This window comes from Rattus norvegicus (genome assembly GCF_036323735.1).
Source record: "Rattus norvegicus strain BN/NHsdMcwi chromosome Y unlocalized genomic scaffold, GRCr8 chrY_unlocalized_10, whole genome shotgun sequence".
Taxonomy (NCBI): Eukaryota; Metazoa; Chordata; class Mammalia; order Rodentia; family Muridae; genus Rattus; species Rattus norvegicus.
Window position 1 is genome coordinate 860,262 of NW_026947368.1, and position 22,033 is coordinate 882,294.

Below are 22,033 nucleotides of genomic sequence, written 5' to 3' on the forward strand. Positions count from 1 at the left end.
AAAAACTTTTCCAACCCCTTGGTCTGAGGTTGTGTCTAGCTCGGTACCTGGATTGTGTTTCTTGGGTGCAACAGAAGGATCTTTCCTCTTTTTAAATCCACTGTGTTATCCTGTGTCCTTTTACTGTTGAGTAGAGGACATTAATGCTTAAAGTTATTAATGAGATGTTGCGGAAGCAGGGTTTTTTTGCTTGCATGTTTTTTGGTTTTGTGTTTTCGATTGGGATGTTTGAGAAGGTATGTGAGTATTACTTCTCTTCAGTGGGGTGCATGTTTTTTTGTTTGTATTTTTTGTTTTTGTTTTCTGGGGAGCTGTTGGAGTATGCATGTAAATGTGAGATACTTTCTGTACTTTATGCTGTGTAATTATTAATTTCTAGTGGGAGGCAGGGATGGTTCAATTTCTGAAAATCCATCAATATAATTCACTATAAAATGAAACTGAAAGAGAAAAATCACATGATAATCTCATTATATGCTGAAAAAGCTTGCAAAAATATTCCAACACCCATTCATGTTAAAAGCATGAGACCAATCAGGGATACGATTCCTATGCAGAAACATAATAGAGGCAATGGACAGCAGGCCGGTACCCAACATCAATCTAAAGGGAAAGAAACGTAAAGCAATTCCATTAAATCAAGGACAATGTAAGGCTGCCCACTCTCCCTATTCTTTATAGTATTTGAAATTCTATCCAGGGTAAAAGCATAGTTCAATATTGATTCTGACATGGAGTATGGCCAAGGCCTGTGAAGGAGGAATGGCACACAGCTTTAGAACTCCTGGGGTATGGCCCACTCTTCAGCACAGTCTCCTTGGACCTTGGTGAGTCATGAACCCCACGAGAACTTCCCACAGAGTGTCATTCAGTTATTGCAATCATTCTCTCTTAATCTAAGAAGTGCATGAAAATCCTCATGGAGCTTCCCACCACTCAGAGGGCAGTGCCATTGGCATTTGCAATAACCGTGGTCCAGGTCTTTTAGCAATTGCCCCTGGGGTAGATCAGTGCTTCTATCGTTGACCAAGGAAATGTAGAATTGTCACAACCCGTAAAAAGGACCACAACCCTTAAAAAGCATTTGGAAAAATAAAATTGATTGTGAAGCTGGCTAAGATCTTTTCCCTACTGACTCTGTTATAAAAAACAATGTATGAAACAATTGGTAGTTCAGAAAGGCTGGGACCTTTTAAGGTCAGGGATCAAGAACAATGGCAGCACAGACTAATGGTGTGACTGTCACAAAGGCTGGAATGTTGATGACTGATTTCTGAACCAGTTTTACCCTCTGCTTCCTGATAGGATTTAATAATGATTCCCAATTACAGATGTGCATTCTGATCATTTGAAGCAGATGACATTTTTATACAGATGTTTATATTTCTGTTTTTTTTTAAAGATTCTTATAAGAGTATTTTTGAAGATAAATAATACAATACTTAACCATTTCTCTGTAAATTCAAATTGCTTACTTATGAAGTTATGTTGGCCTTGGGAATAATTTGCTTTCTTTAGGTGACTATGTAATATTTGTTCTAATACTGTATTGGGTATCACTTTTTCAACACTATGCAAGAGAAGAAAACTAAAACATGATCACACTTTTTGTAATACAATATTCAATAAATTAATGGTCTATAGGGAAAATACTGCCCATTGGGAAACAGAGAAAACCTAGAAAATTTAACTGTATGTCACTCGAATGAACCTGGGAATAAAAATGTTATGTAGAAGATTCTCATATACTTTATGTTCCTAAGTGATTTCTACCCATGTCAAGTCCCTGACTAAATATCTTCATTCAGAGCATGTAACCACTAATGAAGCCAAGAGAATTCTCTAGATTTAGAGAGATGTAGTATGTAATGGTTTTGACTGTTTCACAAGAGACTCTTCTGGAAAAGGCACTCTTGAACCTGGTCAATGTAAGGAAATCTGTTCAGCATGTAGGCCATAGCAAGTCTCAGTGACATCATCATTAGGCCCTCCATTAAAAATCTCTTGTATCCTGGAGAGCCCTAGTTTCTTCTGTGATGTCACAAGTGTTGTGACATCATCTGCCTCTTAGATATTCCATCAGTACCTCTAGAGTTTACTAATTGATCTGTAATTCAGAATAAACAGCCATTTGGGAGAGAAAAAAAGAAGATGAAGAGATCAGAGATGGGGAGAAGGAACCTGGCCTTCTGTCTTGGTATAAAAAAGAAGAAATATGTGGTCCATGGTAAAGCTATATGAGACCTTAGTAGGGGTTGAGTGGGTTCTCTTGAGAGACAGCCTTGACCTGAGCCTTCCACATATGGGAATCAGGAGCTGGGAAACTCTCAGAAGCATCTGGAGTTTCCTGAATATTATGGTTCCTTGAAGTCAGAGAGTTTCTATCATTAATTACTTTATTTCAAAAGTCAAGTGTTGGGAAGGGCACAGTTTTCTTTCTGAGAGCTCATGGCTATTATTCTTTTTGACAAGAAGAAAAAGGACCTAAGGAAGAAGGGAAGAACAAGTATTTTGTCCCTAGCTCAAAGTAAACTCCTCCATACTATTTTATCTATTGTTTAGTTTGTGTCTGACACTGATATCGGGAAAGAGAAGTGTTTGTAGTTGAGACTTCACCATCTCAGTCTTTCCAATATTATTTCTCTCACTACCATTCCCTGACAGTGACCCATTAGATTTCTGTGTCAAGAGCTGTGTTTAGCTGTCAGTTTTCTTTTCTTTTATATCTTATTTTTTTAATTTTTACAAATTTATTTGTCTTTTTAAATGTTTATTTCTCTATTTACAATTATAATATTATTCCCTTTAAGAGTTTCCTCCCATAAGATCCCTAACCGGTCCTTCTCCACTTCTTCTATAACCCCCCCCCCTTACTGTCCCTTCAAATTCTCTTTAACTGTGAATCAAACCAAGGGAAGACCAAGGGCTTCTTCTTCCACTGGTGCCGAACAAGGCCATTCTCTGCAGTTGGAGACATAGGTCTGTTCACGTACAGTCTTTCAATATTAGTCTCGTACCAGAAAACTTTGTTTCATTAGCATTGTTGTTCTTATGGGGTTGAAGGTTCCTTCAGCTCATGTTAGCCTTTCTCAAATTCTACCAAAATGAGGTCCATTTTCAGTTCACTGGTTTGCCACTAGCATTCACTTCTTTATTTGACATGCTGTAGTTGTGTCTCTCAAAACATATCTATATCCGTTTTCTGGCAGAATGCACTTCTTAGCTTCATAAATCTTATCTATTACTGGTGACTGATACACACACACACACACACACACACACACACACACACACACACACACACTTTTGGTGCCTCCTACAACTATTTGGTTAGGTGGAATGTTAACATGGATTCTGCACAACTAGGTCAAGAATGTACCATTTACAAATGACAATGTTATGTAGACTCTCTCCTGTACTTGAAGTTGAGGTTTCACTGTTCCTCTAGCTTTCTTCACCCTGCCATCTTCCTGTTTCTTATATTGGCCTTAAGAAAGAATCATGGTAAAATATCTAAAACCTTCAAGTCTGGCAATCAGAATACAGGAAGGTAGATTTTGTAGTACAGATATCAAATGTGACTAGAGAACTGAATTGTATAGTCCATGTGGTCCTTTGCTTTATTGATGTCTGGTAATATTAGGATCAAATAAGGATTTGGGAGTTGATCATTTGACGTATGTACACAACATTTCCACTGTTTAGTCACTCTATAGCTGGGCCAAGTTTGTTGTCGAATTCATTGCAAAAAAAAATGGAATTGTAAAAATGAAATTTTTGAGTACACATGCAGGAATATATATAATGTCTCCTGTCAATTAATGTACGATCAGTAAATGTAAAACAATATTCACTCGATTAAAGTTCTGTGGGGAAAATACTGGCATATGGAAAACTGACGAAACCTAGGGAATTGAACTATATGTCACAAGATTGGACCTGGGGAAATAATTAATCTCCAGAAGAATCTCCTTCACTCCTTGTTCCTAGATATTTTCTACCCATGCCAAGCCCCTAAGAAACTATCTCTATTCAGAGCATGTACCCACTAATGAAGCAGAGAGATGTCTCTAGTTTTAGAGAGATGAATATGTAAAGGTTTCTACTGTGTCACAGGAGACACTCTTGGAAATTGCACCTCCAGATCTGGTCAATGTAAAAAAATCGTTTAACAGGTAGGCTATGGCAATTCTCAGTTACATCATCATTAGGCCCTCCGTGTAAAAACTCTTGTATCCTGGAGAGCCCTAACTTCTTCTGTGATGTCACAAGTGTTGTGCTGACAGCAACAGACTCTTGGATATTCCTTCAGTACCTCCAGGGTTTCATAATTGGCCTTCAATTCAGAATAAAGAGCCAATTGGGAGTGTATTTGTATAAAAAAATAAAAAAAAATACTTGGTCCAGTGGAAAGCTCAGTGAGCCCTGTTTAGGGGTTGACTTGGTTGGCTGAAGAGATAGCCTTTACCTTAATCTTAACATAAGGGAATCAGGAACTGAGGGCTTCCCAGAAGCATCTGGACATCCCTGCTTGTTATGTTTCCTTGATGTCAGAGAGTTATATCATTCATTTCTTTATTCCAAAATCCAGGTGTTGGAAAGGGCCCAGTTGTTCTGTGAGAGCTCATGGCTTTTAGTTTTTCCCAGAAGAGAAATGTCCTAAGGAAGAAGGGAAAGACAAGTATTGTGTCCTCAGCTCAGAGTACAGTCCTCCTTGCTTTGGATTCCTATAGTGAAGTTTGGGTCTGACACTGATAACTGGGAGAGAGAAGTGCTTCTATTTGAGATTTCATCATCTCAGTCTATCCACTAGTATTACTCTGCTTACCATTCCCTGACAGTTACCATTTAGATTTCTGAGTCAATAGGTATGATTAGCTGGCAGTTAACTTTTCTTTTTTTCTGTCATATTTTTTATTTTTTAAGCAATTTTTATTACTTTTCCTAATTGGATATTTTTATATTTACATTTCAAATGTTATTTTTTATCCCAGGTTCCTGTCCATGAGATCCCTAAACAGTCCCACTAACCTTCTTCTATAACCCCCCTTACTGTACCTTGACATTCCCTTGAATTGGGAGGCAAACCTAGGGAGGAGCAAGGGCTTCTCCTTCCATTGGGAAGGAGACAAGACCATACTCTGTTACCTATGCAGTTGGAGCCATAGGTCTGTCTATGCCCAGTCTTTGAATATTGGTTTAGTACCAGAAATCTCTACTTAGTTGAATTGTTGTTCTTATGGGGTTGAAAGTCCATTCAGTTGTAATCCTTTCTTATCATCTTAAAAAAAGAGGTCCATTTTCAGTTCTTTGGTTTGCCACTAACATTCACTTCTGTATTTGACATGCTCTAGCTGGTTCTCTCATGAATGATCTATATCCAGTTCCTGGCAGTATGATCTTCTTAGCTTCAATCATCGTATCTAGTTTTGGTGCCTGGTATATCTATATATCTATATCTATCTATATCTATCTATCTCTATCTTTATCTCTATCTCTATCTATCTCTATCTCTATATCTAAATCTATATCATCTATATCTATACATATGTATATATATCATCTATATCTATAACTATATCTATATCATCTATATCTATATCTATACCTATTTCTATATATATCTATACCTATATCTATATCTATCTATCTATCATATATATACTTTATATATACTTTTATACTTATATATACTTTTGGTGGCTCCTACAACTACGATTTTTGATGGAATAGTTACATGGATTGTGCCTAACTAGGTCAAGAATATATGATCCACAAATGACAATGCCAAATAGACTCCCTCCTGTTCTCATAACCTACTGAAGTTGAGGTTTCACTGGACCTCAAGCCATTCCTCTTGCTGCCCATCACCCAGAAAATAATGTTTGGCCTGAAGAAAGAATCATGGTAAAACATCCAAAATTCTCAAGTCTTTCCCTGGACAAACAGGAAGGTTGATATTAGAGAAAGGATATATAATAGAACTACAGAACCAAATTCTATAGTCCATGCTGTCCTTTGCTTAACTGATGTCTGGTAATTTATAGATAAAATAAGGATTTGGGAGTTGATCATTTGAAGTAGGTACACTATATTTCCACTCTTATATTCACTCTACAAGTGGGCCCCATTTGTTGACAAATTCATTGCAAAAATGGAATTGGAAAAATGAAATTTTTGAATACACATGCAGGAACATAAATGATGCTCCCGGTCCATGAATTTCCAGTCAGAAAATGTAGCACAATATTCACTCAATTAAAGGTCTGTAGGGAAAATAGTGGCAACGAGGAAACAGATTAAACCTAGGGAATTGAAATTTATGTCAGAAGGTTGGAAATTGGAGTAAATTAAATCTTGAGTAGAATCTCCTTCCTTCCTTGTTCCTAGATCTTTTCTACCCATGACAAACCCCTGAATAACTTTCTTCATTCAGAGCATGTGATCACTAATGAAGAAGAGAGAAGTCTCCAGCTTTAGAGAGATGTAGCATGTAAAGATTTCTACTGTGTCACAGGAAACACTCCTGGAGAGGGCACCTCCAAATCTGGTCAATGTAAGGAAAGCTGTTCAGCAGATAGGCCATGGCACTTCTCAGTGACATCATCATTAGGCCCTCCATGAAAAATCTCTTGCTTCCTGGAGAACACCTGCTTCCTCTGTGACATCACAAGGTTTATCTTGACAGAAACTACCTCCCAGATATTCCTCCTATATATCTATGGTTTACTATTTGGCCTCTAATTCGGAGTAAAGAGCCATTTGGAATGGAGAACAGATAGGATGAAGAGATCAGAGATGGGGAGAAGGAATCTGGCCTTCTGTCTTGATATAAAATAAAAGAAGAAATATGTGGTTCTTGGGAAAATACCCTGGGAAGATGACTCTAGTTATGTTGTTCTCTAGGTGCACCGAGCTCTTGGAGAAGTTGCTGAACATCCTAAAGACTTTTGGGCAGATGGTAAAGTTTCTAGATACCCCTTTTTAGATTTCAATTGTCCTGAGGATTGTATGGCTGGTGGTCAATGTTTTCCAGGAAGAGTGCTAGAGCCAGATTGATTTTTAGATGCATGGGCTAATGGCATAAGGTCCAAATGATTTTTTTTTGATGTGGATATTCCTTCAGACCTTTGGAAATATAAAAGGATTTTGTATTTTTGAAGTCTAATTTGCACAATAACAAATCACTGTGAGCATCTTTGGACGACATGAGATGTCCAGCATTCCCTTGAAATGATTGGTAACTTTCCACATTTCCTTCATCATTTTTTGAAAATTCCATGGCCCTTTGGACAGATGGAGAATGTGTGGGACTCACCTGAAGAGTAGTTGTAGCTTTTGGTGTCTCTTTTGCAGAAGAAGATAGCACAAGATTTCTTTTGGCAGAAGGGGGAAGGTTGAAACTGTCTTCCTTAGAGGAGAAATTTTTCAAGACTCCATCAGAAGGAACAAACCTTAAACCACTGTTTCTAGAAACTGGATGCCTGTCGTCCATTTTGGTAGAGGGAGAATGTCGAGTATTTCTGCCCAGAGTGGACATGTGAAAGAAATCTATTTGGGTAGATGGGGATAGTTGTAAAGCATGCTGTTCAGATGCAGTAGATCCTAAGACATCCTTCTCAGATGAGGAAGGTCTTAATGTACCTTGTACATGTTTAGAAATCCTGACTGACATCAAAATGGGGTGTAGGTATTAGAGCTACCTCTGAAGGTGAGACCTCTCCTACAGCATCATGGGCATATGTGAGAGGGCTGAGAGACTCATGAGCAGATAAGGATGTTTCTACATATTGTTGACTAATTGAGGAAGTTCCAAGAAAAATTTCTTTTGCTAGAGAAGAGGAAACAGACTTTCGTATAGAAGAGTCAGTTTCCCTAGCCTGCTTGATAGGCAAAACAGGTTCCAAGGCCCCTTCAGAAGGTAAGGAAAAGTGCAGAGCCATTGAAGTATTTTACAGATGTTCTGGGTCTGCTTGTGGGTATAAAGAAGGACAGGCAACCCTTTCTGCATATTTGGAAGAGTGTGTAGCATCTTCTGTAGTTGGGGAAGATGGCTAATCTTGAGGAGATAAGGAAGTTCTATAGACTCCTGTGAAGTTTGCGGAGGTCATATGTATTCTTTTGCACTAATGGAATCCAAGGAATCCCTTTCCTCAGATATCGGGGATGCTACAGAACTGGTGTTTGCGTATCATGTTCCACCACTCCTGGTTCACATATGGTTCGATCCATAACCTTCTCTACAGATGGAATATGTCCTAGAACATCTTTTGCACATGTGTCCAATCCACAAGTCAATCCTAAAGATGTGGCTGTGGGTAGAACTTCTTTTGTAGATGTTTCTTGTCTCACAGAATCTTTATGAGATAGAGTACTACTCAGAGAATACTGCTCAGTTTTGGGAAATTCTAGCATCTCTGATTTATATGTGGAAAATTTTGGATCCTCTCCGTTCAGGACAAAATGACCTAGAGTCCCCTGAGGATGTAGGAGATGTTTTATCTTCTCTGCACATTGTATAAATATGGAGCCTGCATGGCTCATTGACTGTGTGTTGTGATAAACCTGGCTCTTTTGAGTCTAATGACAAGTTACGTGGGTCCTTTTCAGTGGTAGAAGATATTTGAATAATTCTCTGTTGTATAGGGACATTTGCAGTACAAGGGGAAATGGTGAGGGTGCTAGAACATATTTTTTATGTTCGGAAGGCGTAAGAGTTCCTTGGGTGGACTCAGAATTTTCTAACACATCTTACATGGGTTTGGAATTCTCAAGAGCCCCTTCTGAAACTGGCAGTGGTCCTTGAACTAATGGTGTAAATGCAGAAAATTTTGTCTCTGCTTGGGCTGGTATGTGTGTTATGAGGTTCACTTGGGGATTTTGTCCCCCTTGGACCATAAGTGATTATTTAAGCCCATTTTTAATAGTATAGGACATTGAAGGTCCTCTTGTTTTAATAGGGAAGTTCTGAAATTCCCTTTGTCAGCAGAATCAGGTTTCAAGCTCATTTTACCCGAAGTAGATTGCATAAAGCACTTTGGTGGAGATGGGAGGCATCTTTGTCTGTCTTTGTGAGTGGACTTGGCTCTGTTCCCTGCTTTGGCAGCTGGCCAAGATAGTAAAGTCTCATGTGGAGACAGGGCAGGATTTAATCCATTTGTGGAATATGAGAAATCACAGAGATTACCTTTAAGAGAAGAACTTTTGCAGCCCTCTTTGTCTGATGGGAACTGTTGTACTCCCCTTGAACAGAAGGGTCTTTTCCAATACACTTTGGAGGAGAATTGGAAAGACTGGAGACCTATAGGATAGGGAATGAACATTTGAAACTCCTTTGGAAACTCTGTGGGACAGAGAGCTGATCACCCAGAAGAGTGGGCAATACTGAGACCACAGGGAAGGAGAGATTGCCACTTCTGACCACCGGTGCACACATTCCTAGCCCAAGAGGAAACTGCAGAGTGCCACTGGACACATGAATATAGGAGTAGTCAAGCTTCAGGAGCCCTGCAGTCCAAACTGCACTTGTATCTGAACTGGTCCTAACATTATTCTACACCCTAATCTCGTGTGGGTTGAGGAAGTCTTAGACTGTCAGAGGGACAGAAACCCCTGAGAACTCTGCTCACAGTCCTGACTCAAGAAAAAAACACCTAGCTCCATCTGGGCCTTCTGTTAATAGGGACCTAGGGGCAGTAGGGGCAGAACAATTTTGGTTGCAGCCTTCATGGAAAACTGCAAGTCAGCCCAACGAGCAACTTCAGGCATGAGACAAGAGGTGAATCAAACTTTTCTGCTCGAAGTGAGCTGAGTTGTGGTCTCAGGACACACAAAGGAAGAACTGCCCTGGGACCAGGCAGTTCCAGTTTCTTGCAGGCTCCTGAACTTCTGTGGTCCTGGCCCAGAACTCCCTGATTCTAGATGCTGTGGGAAAGAGAGCTGATCACCCAGGAGTATGGGCAATACCAAGCGTACAATGAACAGAGACTGCCACTTCTGCCCACCATTGCCCACACCTCTAGCCCAAGACAAAACTGCCTAGTGCCTCTGGACACAGGAATATAGGAGGAGTAAATCTAAAGGAGCACCATGTTCCAGACTGTGCCTGGATCTGAACTGAACTGGTCAAACAGCTCCTTGTACCAAAATCCTGAGTGTGGGGGAACTAGACCTTCAGAGAAGCAGACACTCCTGGGAAACCAGAGAGGACTACACTCTTCCAAGATTCCTGACTCAAGAGGAAAACATTTTGTGCCATCAGTGTCCCCAACCTACAGTGGGACCTATGAGAAGTATGGGAATTTTCTTCTTGTTCCCGCCCACAGGGAAAGATGAAAGGGAGTGGACAGGAGCAACTACATGCCTGAGAACAGAATACTTTGTTCCTATAACTGGGTAAAACAAAACAGGAAAACAGGTCTATAGCAATCCTGACACACAAGCCTACAGGGCGGTCAACCACCGCCAGAAAGACCAAGAGAAGCTAGCTCCAGAGACAACCTGATGGCTAGTCAGGAACACAAGCAACAGAAAACAAGACTACTTAGGCACAACAGAACCCAATTCTCCCATCAAAACAAACAGTGTATATCTAAACAAAAGCAAGATCTAGATTTAAATTCACATTTTATCATGATGGGGGCGTGTGTTAAGAAGGTCATAAATAACTCCTTTAAGAATATAAAGGACAATAGAAAATACAGAAGTAAACAAGTAGAATCCCTGAAAGAGTGAACTCAAAAGTACCTTAAAGAACTACTGGAAAAACTGAAAACAGGAGAAGGAAATATACAAAACCACCCTGGAGTTAAAAATAGAAATAAAAACAATAAAGAAAGCACAAGGAAGACAACCCTGAAAATGGAAAACCTAGGAAAGAGACCAGGAGTCACAGATGCGAGAATCACCAACAGGATAAAAGAGATTGAAGACATAATCTAAGGAGCACAAGATTCCATAGAAATCATTGACACAACTGTCAAAGATAATTTAAATGGAAAAGCAGCTAGCCCAACACATCAAGGATATGCGGGGCACAATGTGTAGATCAAACCTAAGCTTAACAGGTATAGAAGAGAGTGAAGACTGTCAACATCAAGGGACAGTAATATATTCAACAAAATTATAGAAAGAAACTTCCCTAATCTAAAGAAAGAGATGCCCATAAACATACACAAAGCCGACAAAACTCCAAATAGATTGGACCAGAAAAGGAAATCATCCCATCACATAATAGTCAAAACACCAAAATCGAAAAACAAATAAAAATATTAAGAGCAGTAACGGAAGAGGTCAAGTAACATATAAAGACAGACCTATCAGAATTAAAACAGAATTCTCAACAGATACTATGAAAGCCAGAAGATCCTGGATAGGTGTCATACAGACACTAAGAGAACAAAAACGCCATCCCAGGATACTGTATCCAGCAAAACTCCTAATTAACATAGATGGAGAAACCAAAATATTCCATGACAAAACCAAATTACAGAATATCTTTCTACATATCCAGTCCTACAAAGGACCCTAACTGGCAAACCCAAAAACAAGGAGGCAAGTAAAATCATAGATAAAGCAAGAAATTAATCTTTTCACAACAAAACAAAGATAAGAGAAGCACACAATCATTTTTTAATCTCCAATTATGAAAATAACAGAAAGTGACCATCACTATTCTTTAATATCTCTCATCATCAATGGACTCAATTACCCACTAAAAATACACAGATTGACACACTGGATATGTATTGAGGACACAGCGTGTTGCACTACAGGAAACACACTTCAGAGACAAAGACAGACACTACATCGGAGGAAAAGACTGGAAAAAAACTTTCCAAGGAAATGGTCTGAAGAAACAAGCTGGAGTAGCCATTCTAATATCATATAAAATCAACTTTCAACCGAAAGTCATCCAAAAGCATAAGGAAGGACACTTCATATTTATCAAAGGAAAAATCCACCAAGATGAACTCGAAATCATAAATATCTACGCTCCAAATACAAGGTCACCTATATACAAAGAAGAAACCTTACTAAAGTCAAAGAACATATGGTACTGCAAATAATAAGAGTATGAGATTTCAACACCCCATTCTCACCACTGGACAGATCACGGAAAGAGAAATTAAACAGATACATAGAGAGACTAACAGAAGGTATAAACCAAATGGACTTAACAGATATTTAGAGAACATTCTATCCAAAACAAAAGGAAATACATTCTTCTTACCACCTCATGGCACTTTCTCCAACACTGATCATATAATCAGTCAAAAAGCAGGCCTCAAAGGATACAGAAATATAGCAATAATTCCATGCACTCTACCAGACTTCCATGAGCTAAGGCTGTTCTTCAAAAACAATCGGGAAAGAACACCCACATATACATGGAAGTTGAATAATGCACTACTCAATGATAACGTGGTCAAGGAAAAATTAAAGGACGGAATTAAAGACTTCTTATAATTCAATGAAAATGAAGGTACAATACACCCAAACTCTTGGGACACAATGAAAGCTGTTCTAAGAGGAAAACTCATATCTCTGAGTGCCTGCAGAAAGAAACAGGAGAGAGGATACATCAGCAGCTTGACAGCACACCTAAAACCTCTAGATTAAAAAGAAGCAAATACACCCAGGATGAGTAGAAGTCAGGAAATAATCAAACACAGAGCTGATATCAACCAAGTAGAAAAAAAAGGGACTATACAAAGAATCAACAGAACCAATACCTGGCTCTCTGAGAAAATCAACAGTATATATTAACCCACAGCCAGACTAAACAGAGGATACAAAGAGTGTCCAAATTAACAAAATCAAATATTAAAAAGGGAGACTTAACAGCAGTATCAGAGGAAATTTAAAAAAAAAATCAATCTACTACAAAAGCCTATGTTCAACAAAACTTGAAAATCTGGAGAAAAAGAACAATTTCCTAGACAAATACTAGGTACCAAAGCTAAATCAGGAAAAGATAAACCATTTGAACAACTCATAACTCCCAAAGGAATACAAGCAATCATCAAAACTCTCCCAACCAAAAAGAGTCCAGGATCAGATAGGTTTAATGCAGAAATCCATCCAAAATTCACTGAAGTTTTCATAACAATACTGTCCAAACTATTCCATAAAATTGAAAAGATGTAGTACTACCGAATTGCTTTCATGAAGCCACAATTGCTGTAATAACTAAAACACAGAAAGACCCAACAAAGAAAGAGAACTTCAGACCAATTTCTCTTACCAATATCGACACAAAAATACTCAAAGAAATTCTTGCAAACCTAATCCTACATCACTTTAAACAATAATACACTATGATTAAGTAGGATTCATCCCAGACTTGCAGGGATGCTTTAATACAGAAAACCAACAATCTAATCCAGTGCATAAAGAAACTCAAAGATGAAAACCACATGATCCTTTCATTAGATGCTGAGAAAGATTTTGAAAAAATTCCACATCCCTTGATGATAAAAGTCCTGGAAAGAACAGATATTTAAGGCCCATACCTAAATATATACAGCAAATACATAGCTAACATTAAACTAAGTGGAGAGAAATTTAAAGCAATCACACTGAAATCAGGGACTAGACAAGGCTGCCCACTCTCTCACAACTTATTCAATACAGTTCTAGACGTCTTAGCAGAGCAAGCAGACACTAAAGTAGGTCAAAGGGATATAGTTTGGAAAGGAAGAAGTCAAAATAGCACTCTTTGTAGATGATATGATAGTATACTTAGTGACCTCAAAATTTCCACAAGAGAATTACTAAGCCTGATAAACAATTTCAGCAAAGGGCCTGGGTATAAAAATAACTCTGCACAAAAGCTAAACAAGCGGAGAAAGAAACTAGGGATATGACACCCTTCAAAATAGCCTCAAATAATATAAAATATCTCAGGGTGACTTTATCCAAGCAAGTAAAAAATATAAGCATATGAGCAGAACATCATGTCTCTGAAGTAAGTGAAGGAGATTTCAGAAAATGGAAAGATCTCCAATGCTCATGGACTGGCAGGATTAATATAGTAAAAATGGCCATTATACCAAAAGCAACCTACAGATTGATTCCAATCCCCATCAAAATTTCAGTCCAATTCTTCATGGAGTTAGACAGAACAATTCATAAATTCTTCTGGAAAAAAAAACCCAGGATAGCTAAAACTGTCCTCAACAATAAAAGGACTTCCCTGGGAATCACTATCCCTGAACTCAAGGAGTATTACAGAGCAATAGTGATAAAAAACCGTATGGCATTAAGACAGAGTCAGGCATATAAACAAGTGGAATAGAATTGAAGACCCAAAAATGAACCCATGGTCACATAACTTTTGAGAATGGAACCAAATCCATCCAATGGAAAAAAAGATAGCATTTTCTGCAAATGGTGTTGGTTCAACTGGAGGTCAGCATGTAGAAGAAGGCAAATTGATCCATACTTACTGCCCTGTAGAAACCTTTAGTCCAACTAGATCAAGGACCTCCACATCAAACCAGATACACTCAAGCTAAGGGAAGAAAATTGGGTAAGTATCTCAAACACATGGGCACTGGAGAAAATTTCCTGAATAATACAAAAATGGCTCATGTTCTAAGATCAAGAATTGACAAATGTGATCGCATAAAATTGCAAATCTTCTGTACGGCATAGGACATTGTTGTTAGGACAAAATGGCAACCAACAGATTGGAAAAAGATCTTTACCAATCCTATAACAGATAGAGAGCGTATATCCAAAATATTCAAAGAACACATGAAGTTAGCCAGCAGGGAGACAAGGAACCCTATTGAAAAATGGGGTTCAGAGCAAAACAAAGAATTCACAGGTGAAGAATATCGATTGGCAGGGAAATACCTAAAGAAATGTTCAACATCTTTAGTCATAAGGTAAATGCAAATCAAAACAACCCTGATATTTCACCTCGCACCAGTCAGAATGGCTTAGATCAAAAACTCAGCTGATAGCAAATCCTGGCGAGGATGTGGAAAAAGAGGAACACCCCCCATTTTTGGTGGGATTGGAGACTGGAACAACAATTCTGGAAATCAGTCTAGAGGTTCCTCAGAAAATTGGACATTGAATTATCTGAAGACCCAACTACACCTCTCTTTGGCATATATCCAAAGATGCCCCAACATGTATCAAAGACACGTGCTCCACTATGTTCATAGCAGCCTTATTTATAATAGGAGAAGCTGGAAAGAACCTAGATGCTCATCAACAGAAGAATGGATACAGGAAATATGGCACATGTTCACAATGGAGTGTCATTAAGAGATACCAACTAAATAACGATGGAGAAACTTTACTGGCTCTTTATCTGATGTATGGATCATATCTATAAGACACAAAATACCTTATTCATCAGAAATAAAGTAATGCAATTAAATATGCAATATGGTTGATTAAATGCTTGAAATAATGGCACAGTAATTATCAAAAATTACATGAAAATTACTAAACCCACAAATCTTTGATGAAGTACAAATACAAATGACAGTGTTTGTATAGTTTTGCTGGAACAAAGAACCCTGGTATATGTTTGTTGGATCTAAAATTTAATATAGCTACTAAAGAAATTAATATAAAACTGAAAACTGAAATTATTTGTGATTCAATAGTAACACTGAAGGAATATGTACCTTGAGGAATATGTCTATTCCAGGTATAACTCCATGACTGTATTTACCTTCTCACTGTTCAAAATATCCATGTTACAAAATTGGAAAAATAATTTATATAGGCACCAGACCTTTTTTCAACCATCAAAAGAGCAAAATTATATCATTGGCATGGATATAGATGAAACTAGATAACATTGTGCCAGTTGAAAATCCAGAAATATGAAGACAATTATATAAATTTTATGAAAATGGCCAACTGCTGTTTGTTTGACTTTGAAGCCTCTACTATAGAAGGAAAGTCAGATGTCATGTTGTAAACATGGTCACATTTTCCCCATGGCTCACATGGCCATAGAGAGGATCCTACTATTCCTGTTTTGCTAAATGGCCATGTTGTTAAACTGACTTCCAATACTTACTGTTTTTATCCATACATTACTACTTTTATGATCTGTGGTCAGAGAAATGTATAGGTGTACTGTGCCGTAATTACTGTTGATCTATGTAAGTTATATAAGTGCTAAGACCGTGAGAAAAAGAAAGCTGAGCATAAGGATGGGGAAACAGCAGAAAAGGAGAAGGCCAAACTTGGGGAGTGAGAGGATCCAACCGTGACATCTAGAGATGAAACAGTTGTTGGACCAATGGACTCACTGCATCTACAGTCGTATGCACAAGTCCTATACACAGTTAAGACAATGAATTAGGGAAGATCCCAACAGGCAGTAATCAGTGAACCAATAGATTATAAAGAAAATAAAACAGGAAAATATAAAGAACATGAAGCTGGAAATGGAATGTATCCAGAGAGAGTAGAACCAAGTTAAGGATCGGTGTGATCAAGGTACATTGTATACGTGTGTGAAGAATAAATAAAATTCTAAAATAAGAAAAAGTTCTGAAAATATATTAAGGATTTTTATATCCTATGGAAGTCATTTTTTCCCAAAAATAGAATGGAGAATCCTTTTTGTAAGTTGCAGAAAATTCAGTGAAAAAATGTAGTTACATTAGTTCAGTGCATGCTGTCTGCATTATGGAAATATCAAACTTAGGCTCATTAATCTGTACAGTTAACTTATATCACCTGTTCAAATAAAATAAAATAAAACACTGTCTAATGATCCACCAAAACCAAACTGCACACTAGAGATTGAAATGCAAACCTAAAAATGCCCTGTTCTTAACCTCAACAATTTTACTCTTTGAAACTCCAAATACTTATGAATATAAAAGTTCTAACCTGATACTCAGCATATATTATGGTGTCTCTGTGACTTATATGGTAAGACTTTTAGAGTTGCACATTGCTATCAATTATGTCATTCACTTTTAAAATCCTAGGACAACAAGATCTAAAATTCACGGGCTTTGTTCCTGACAGCCAGGGAGTGCACTCTGTACATGATCACTTTATATTAATTAGCTAAACTCTGAAAGGCAATTTGCTGCCTCACAAAATTAAATTGATTCATTGCTATGGTTATGGTAAGGGTTTCATGTGAGAATATATATATATATATATATATATATATATATATATATATAAATTTCTCATGACAAATTTGCTTTCTCTTGTAATGGATAGTGGGCTATTGATGAGCTTAAACTTCTTCCTTCCCAACATAGCACTTACAATAGATTATTTTTCACTCTCGATCCTAGACACAATAAAGATAGGAAAAACACTGAATATAGTATGGGCTTTGTTCTCTGTCCCAAAAGATCGTTTTTGACTTCTTCATCATATTCACCACCACAACCAACACCACCACCAACACCACCACCCCCTCCACCACCATCATCAACATCACCATCATCATCTTCATCTAATTTACATGAAATTGAATTTGGAATCGTGTTACACCGAAGGATGAAATGAGAAGTATTTTGCTTGAAGAAGAGATGTTGATTAACACTAACTCCTGTACAGCCATTTTAATGTTATAAAGACATTATCACGGTTTCTTCAGATGATTGATTTAAATGCTAGCGCGCTGTACATCAGGGTTTGAAATTCCTGTTGAGAGAGAATGATCTTTTACAGCAAGACCTTCATTATCAGACCTTAATTTAACCCATCTACCAACGAAGTGAAATTGTCCCAGAAATAAAATAGTGCCTCTCCAGAAACAGCTTTTATCCACTGATACACATCTACTTCTATTTCTTAATTGTCATGCTGATGTGGGCTTAGGATACAATATATTCTGAATTATTAATGGTATTTTAGTATTATTTGGGTTAATTGTGAAAATTTCAAAGGATCATACCTCTTCCATTATTGTATCCCATACATTTAATTTGATCTTGAAGAGTTGCATGAAAACTGAAGTATCGAAAATGTATATCTTCCCATTGAAAATTTCTAACATCCATCATGTGAAACTCCCACTGGACTTCAGTGGATTAATATCTCTGAAAGCATTTAAAGAATTTCCTACTGCAATATTGCAACTCTACAGAAGCTTCACTCCCATAGTGGCAGTTCCAGATTGGCTGTAAACAAATAATTTTCCTTGCCTTGGAAAGGGTTTAAAATATTTTCATTAACTTTTAATATGAAATTTGTTAAGACTTTGAGAAAAGTGGGCAGACAGGCACTAGAAAGTATGTTTTTAAAATTCTTTTCTTAAAATTTGACTTTTTCATGCAATATATTTGAATTATGATTTCCCTTTCATCTATTCCCTCCTTCTTCTATTCCTCTACAGTCATCTGTATCTACATTCTTCTGACTCTCACTAGAAAACAAACAGTCATCTAAGGGATAAAAATAAAATGAAAGTTAATGAATTTGAATAGAACAAAACAACAGATAGAAAAGAGCCAATGCAGGCTACAAAAATCTGATACAGACACAGAGACACAGACTTCCATTCACACAATCAGGTATTTCATGGAAACAGAAAACCAGGAAAAAATATATACACAAAACATACAGAGTAAAAATTAATAGATAAATAAATAAATAAATAAATAAATAAATAAATAACAAAAGGAAAAAGACATTCCGAATAAAACTTCTGTCATATTATGAGACAAGGATCCCCCAAAGATGTTGTTCAGTTCCCTTATTTCTTTATACGAATTCTACCCTTAAAATTAGTTTGGTTACCCAGTGAGATTCCCTTGGAGAAAACTAAGTTTTCACTTTCAAATGATTACCCACCGGAGATAACTTCCAGTGTAGAGATAAGGTGATATGCATGGCTTGGCCTCTTTCAAGGGCTAATTAATAGGTAAGGAGATCTGTGAGGTGCTGTCTTCTGAGATTGATACAGTTGTGGCACTCAGGAACTCAGAATATTTACATCTATCTGAACAGACCCTATATAATATTGTCCCTGCCTTTTCAAAGGAACTAAGCGAAGTGTTGGAGAATAGAAAATGATGTAGCCACTGGTGTCTTACCAGTTGTTAAGTGTATAGCTTCATGGTCTTTTTCACAGAAGTGACTCAGGGTAAATCCAGGGGGTCATGAAGGAAAAATAAAAGACATGCATGTGCTGAGGGGATTTGGTCTAAAGAGGATATGTTGGTTGGGGAAGATAAGGGATTGGGAGTGTAGTGGGCTTCCATACATGTGTTGTGCATGTATGGAATTGTCAAAGAATAACTTGCTTTCTTAAAACTTCCAAATGTAACCACTAAGATCGGTTGGGCAGATATTCTTTCAAATCAGATCTATTTGTCTTTAAAATTGGATCTCATTGTGTAGCTCAAAATGACCTAGAACTCCCAGTGTTCTTTCTACTGCCTCCCATGCTCTTGTATCAGGTTTACTCTATATTGACAAAATTATAGAATATATGTTAATCTTCTGTTTATAAAGTTTAATTACATAATGCAATATTCTCTCATTTGTATTTCATTTAACAATATATCTTGAATACATGTGCATGAGGAATTTCTTCATGGAATATCATGCATTTAATAAATGGTAGATTACTCATTTGTTTAAATAATAACCTAATTGTGGTATTCAGATTATTTTCATTTTCATTAAGTAAAGTTCGCTACAGAAAATCAGCATGGACACTACTCTGGCACTGTACTCAGTGGTGATTATTTACAATATATTTTGTTTAAATTACAAAACACATTGTTGGAATGATCTCAATGCTGTAAAGTAATGAAATACTTGTATAAATACTGCCAAATTTCCATCTCTGAAGACTATAATAAATACATAATGCTATCAATTTTTTGTGAAAGAACCCATAGTATACCATTCAAAATTAAATGATACATATATTTTAAAACGGTATCAGTCTCTGATTTCTGTCAGTTGTTGGATTAGGGGAAGGATTGACGAAGTTGAAGTGGGGGGCAACCTCTATAGGAAGACCAGCAGTCTCAACTATTCTGGACCGTTGATATCTCCCAGACACTGAGCCACCAACCAGGCAGCATACACTATCTGTTCTGATGCCCTGACACATGTATAGCTGAGCACTGCCTGGTCTGGCCTAATCCTTGAGAGTTTTGAGGCCCCAGGGATTATGGGGCCTGGCAGAATCTGGGGAACATCGTCTTGGAGTCAGGGAAGGAAGAGGTGGAATGGGATGAGTAACTGTGTGAGGGGACAAGGAGATTGTACAATGGAAGGAATGTATTTAAATAAAATAATTTATAAAATAGTTTTACTCATAAATTCAAATGCTAGATTTTTTTAACATTCATATTGCAATTCAATAGTGAAGTTTAACATTTTATCCTTACTGAACTGTGTAAGCTTTAATCCTTAATTTACTCTTCATACTATTTGCGAATTGTCTTCTTTCTTATTATATTGTAGCAATTGTGTTTGCATATGTAGAATGCTTACTATTCATAATATGTGCAGAAAATACATTCATGAATCTTTTTTATTTGAATGATCTGTTATGTGTGAATGCGTATGAATAGATTTGTGCACATGGACACAGGCACCTGGGGAGACCAGGAGATGTCAGATCCCCTGGAGCTGCTTTTACAGCTGGTTGCAAGTGGCTTCGTGGATGTTGGAAACTGAATGTGTTTGCTCTTAAGAGTATAAGTGCTCTTAACCACTAAGCTAATATTACAATACTTATTCCATAATAAAATCAATCTATTTATCATTTTCTCATGTATTTCTGGTGTCTTTGTATTTGAGACATCTTGGCACATTCTTGGTCCTGAGACTACACTCAGCCATTATTTTTTCCAGTTTTCTTTCCTTTATCATTGTAAGATGTGTTTGATTAAATATGTTAATATTATACAGTAGATCTTTCCAATTTTTCTTATAGAACCTTGGATAAGTGTCTGTTTCTGTCCTCTGCACAATCGATCTCATGTGTTTTTGCTTTCATATAGAATGAAGTAAAAGCCAGTTAGTTTTCCTTTGAATAGTTAATGTACTAAGAAAATGTGTTTAATTTCCTATTTTGAGACCAATACAATATATTATTTATTTAAAATGTTCCTATAGTTTTTTTTCTTTTTCTTATTATTACTGTTCTCATTAGTCTCATTATTAATATTCTGTGTAGCCTTTTATGTGTGCAGGTGTTGTGGTGAATATTGAAGTCTTCAAAACATATATGTGTAGGTATCAAATTTAGGTTCTTGGTTTTTCAAGGCATGAAATTTTATCTGCTGGGACACCACACTGGAACACACTATAAAACTTTAAGGTGACATATAGCTCCAGGCTGCTTTTATGTAAACAATATTTTCATCATTTTGCTTTTAATAAATATTTTTGGTTATTCTAATATATTTTATTTTCCATTTTACTTGGTAACCCAAGTATGCTTATTTTAATATTTAATTAATAATTTAATCATAATTATTATGCACTTGAAACCTAGCTAATATTATATAATCTTATATACAATTGAATAAATGCAATTATTTACCTAAAGCATGAAGCTTGGTACATAATTTTGTTCATTATTCCTATGTATTTGCATAAAGCAGAGAATATTTCATCTTTACAATCCTGATGCCAATTTTACAAAGTATGACAGCTACCAACTACATGTGACTTTTAATCACTTAAAAGGTGTTTGGATTATACTATTAAATTATATTTCCCCAACATCAAGTAAATATTTATTTTGCTTAATTTAAAAAATGCTCTATAGCAGGAAAAGTTTAATTTCCTTTTGTTAGTTTAAGACTAAATTTAACTTTTACATTCTCCTGAGTATCAGAAAGTAACTATTAAAGAGAAAGATATGCCGGGCACGGGTCTAATTTCTAGTATATCATATAATTACAATCACCAGTCTTGTCAGTTTCAAGTGATTGTTCACATCATACCTGTAAAACACAATGATCAACATGACAGGATAAACATAAGGGCAGTGCAGTGGCATAAATAGCTTGGTGATAGCCAACAGTTCTCTAATTTTGCTTAAGTCCTGTTC

At 36.8% G+C, this 22,033-nt stretch overlaps 1 protein-coding gene across 6 annotated transcripts in view; it reads left to right on the forward strand.

Annotated features, from left to right (window-relative positions):
- The window catches only part of LOC134484566 (uncharacterized), a 130,716-nt gene that overhangs the window by 43,042 nt on the left and 65,641 nt on the right, over positions 1 to 22,033 (forward strand). For 2 of the 6 annotated variants that reach the window (XM_063280697.1, XM_063280691.1), the window contains exon 2: positions 6,907 to 6,961. The exons of 1 other annotated variant lie outside the window; for it this stretch is intronic. In XM_063280697.1, coding sequence (XP_063136767.1) covers positions 6,907 to 6,961 — 55 coding nt within the window. Of the gene's footprint in view, positions 1 to 1,528; positions 2,228 to 5,756; positions 6,962 to 22,033 lie in introns of those variants that run through there. 3 more of the 6 variants (XM_063280693.1, XM_063280694.1, XM_063280692.1) reach the window with 3 other exon arrangements.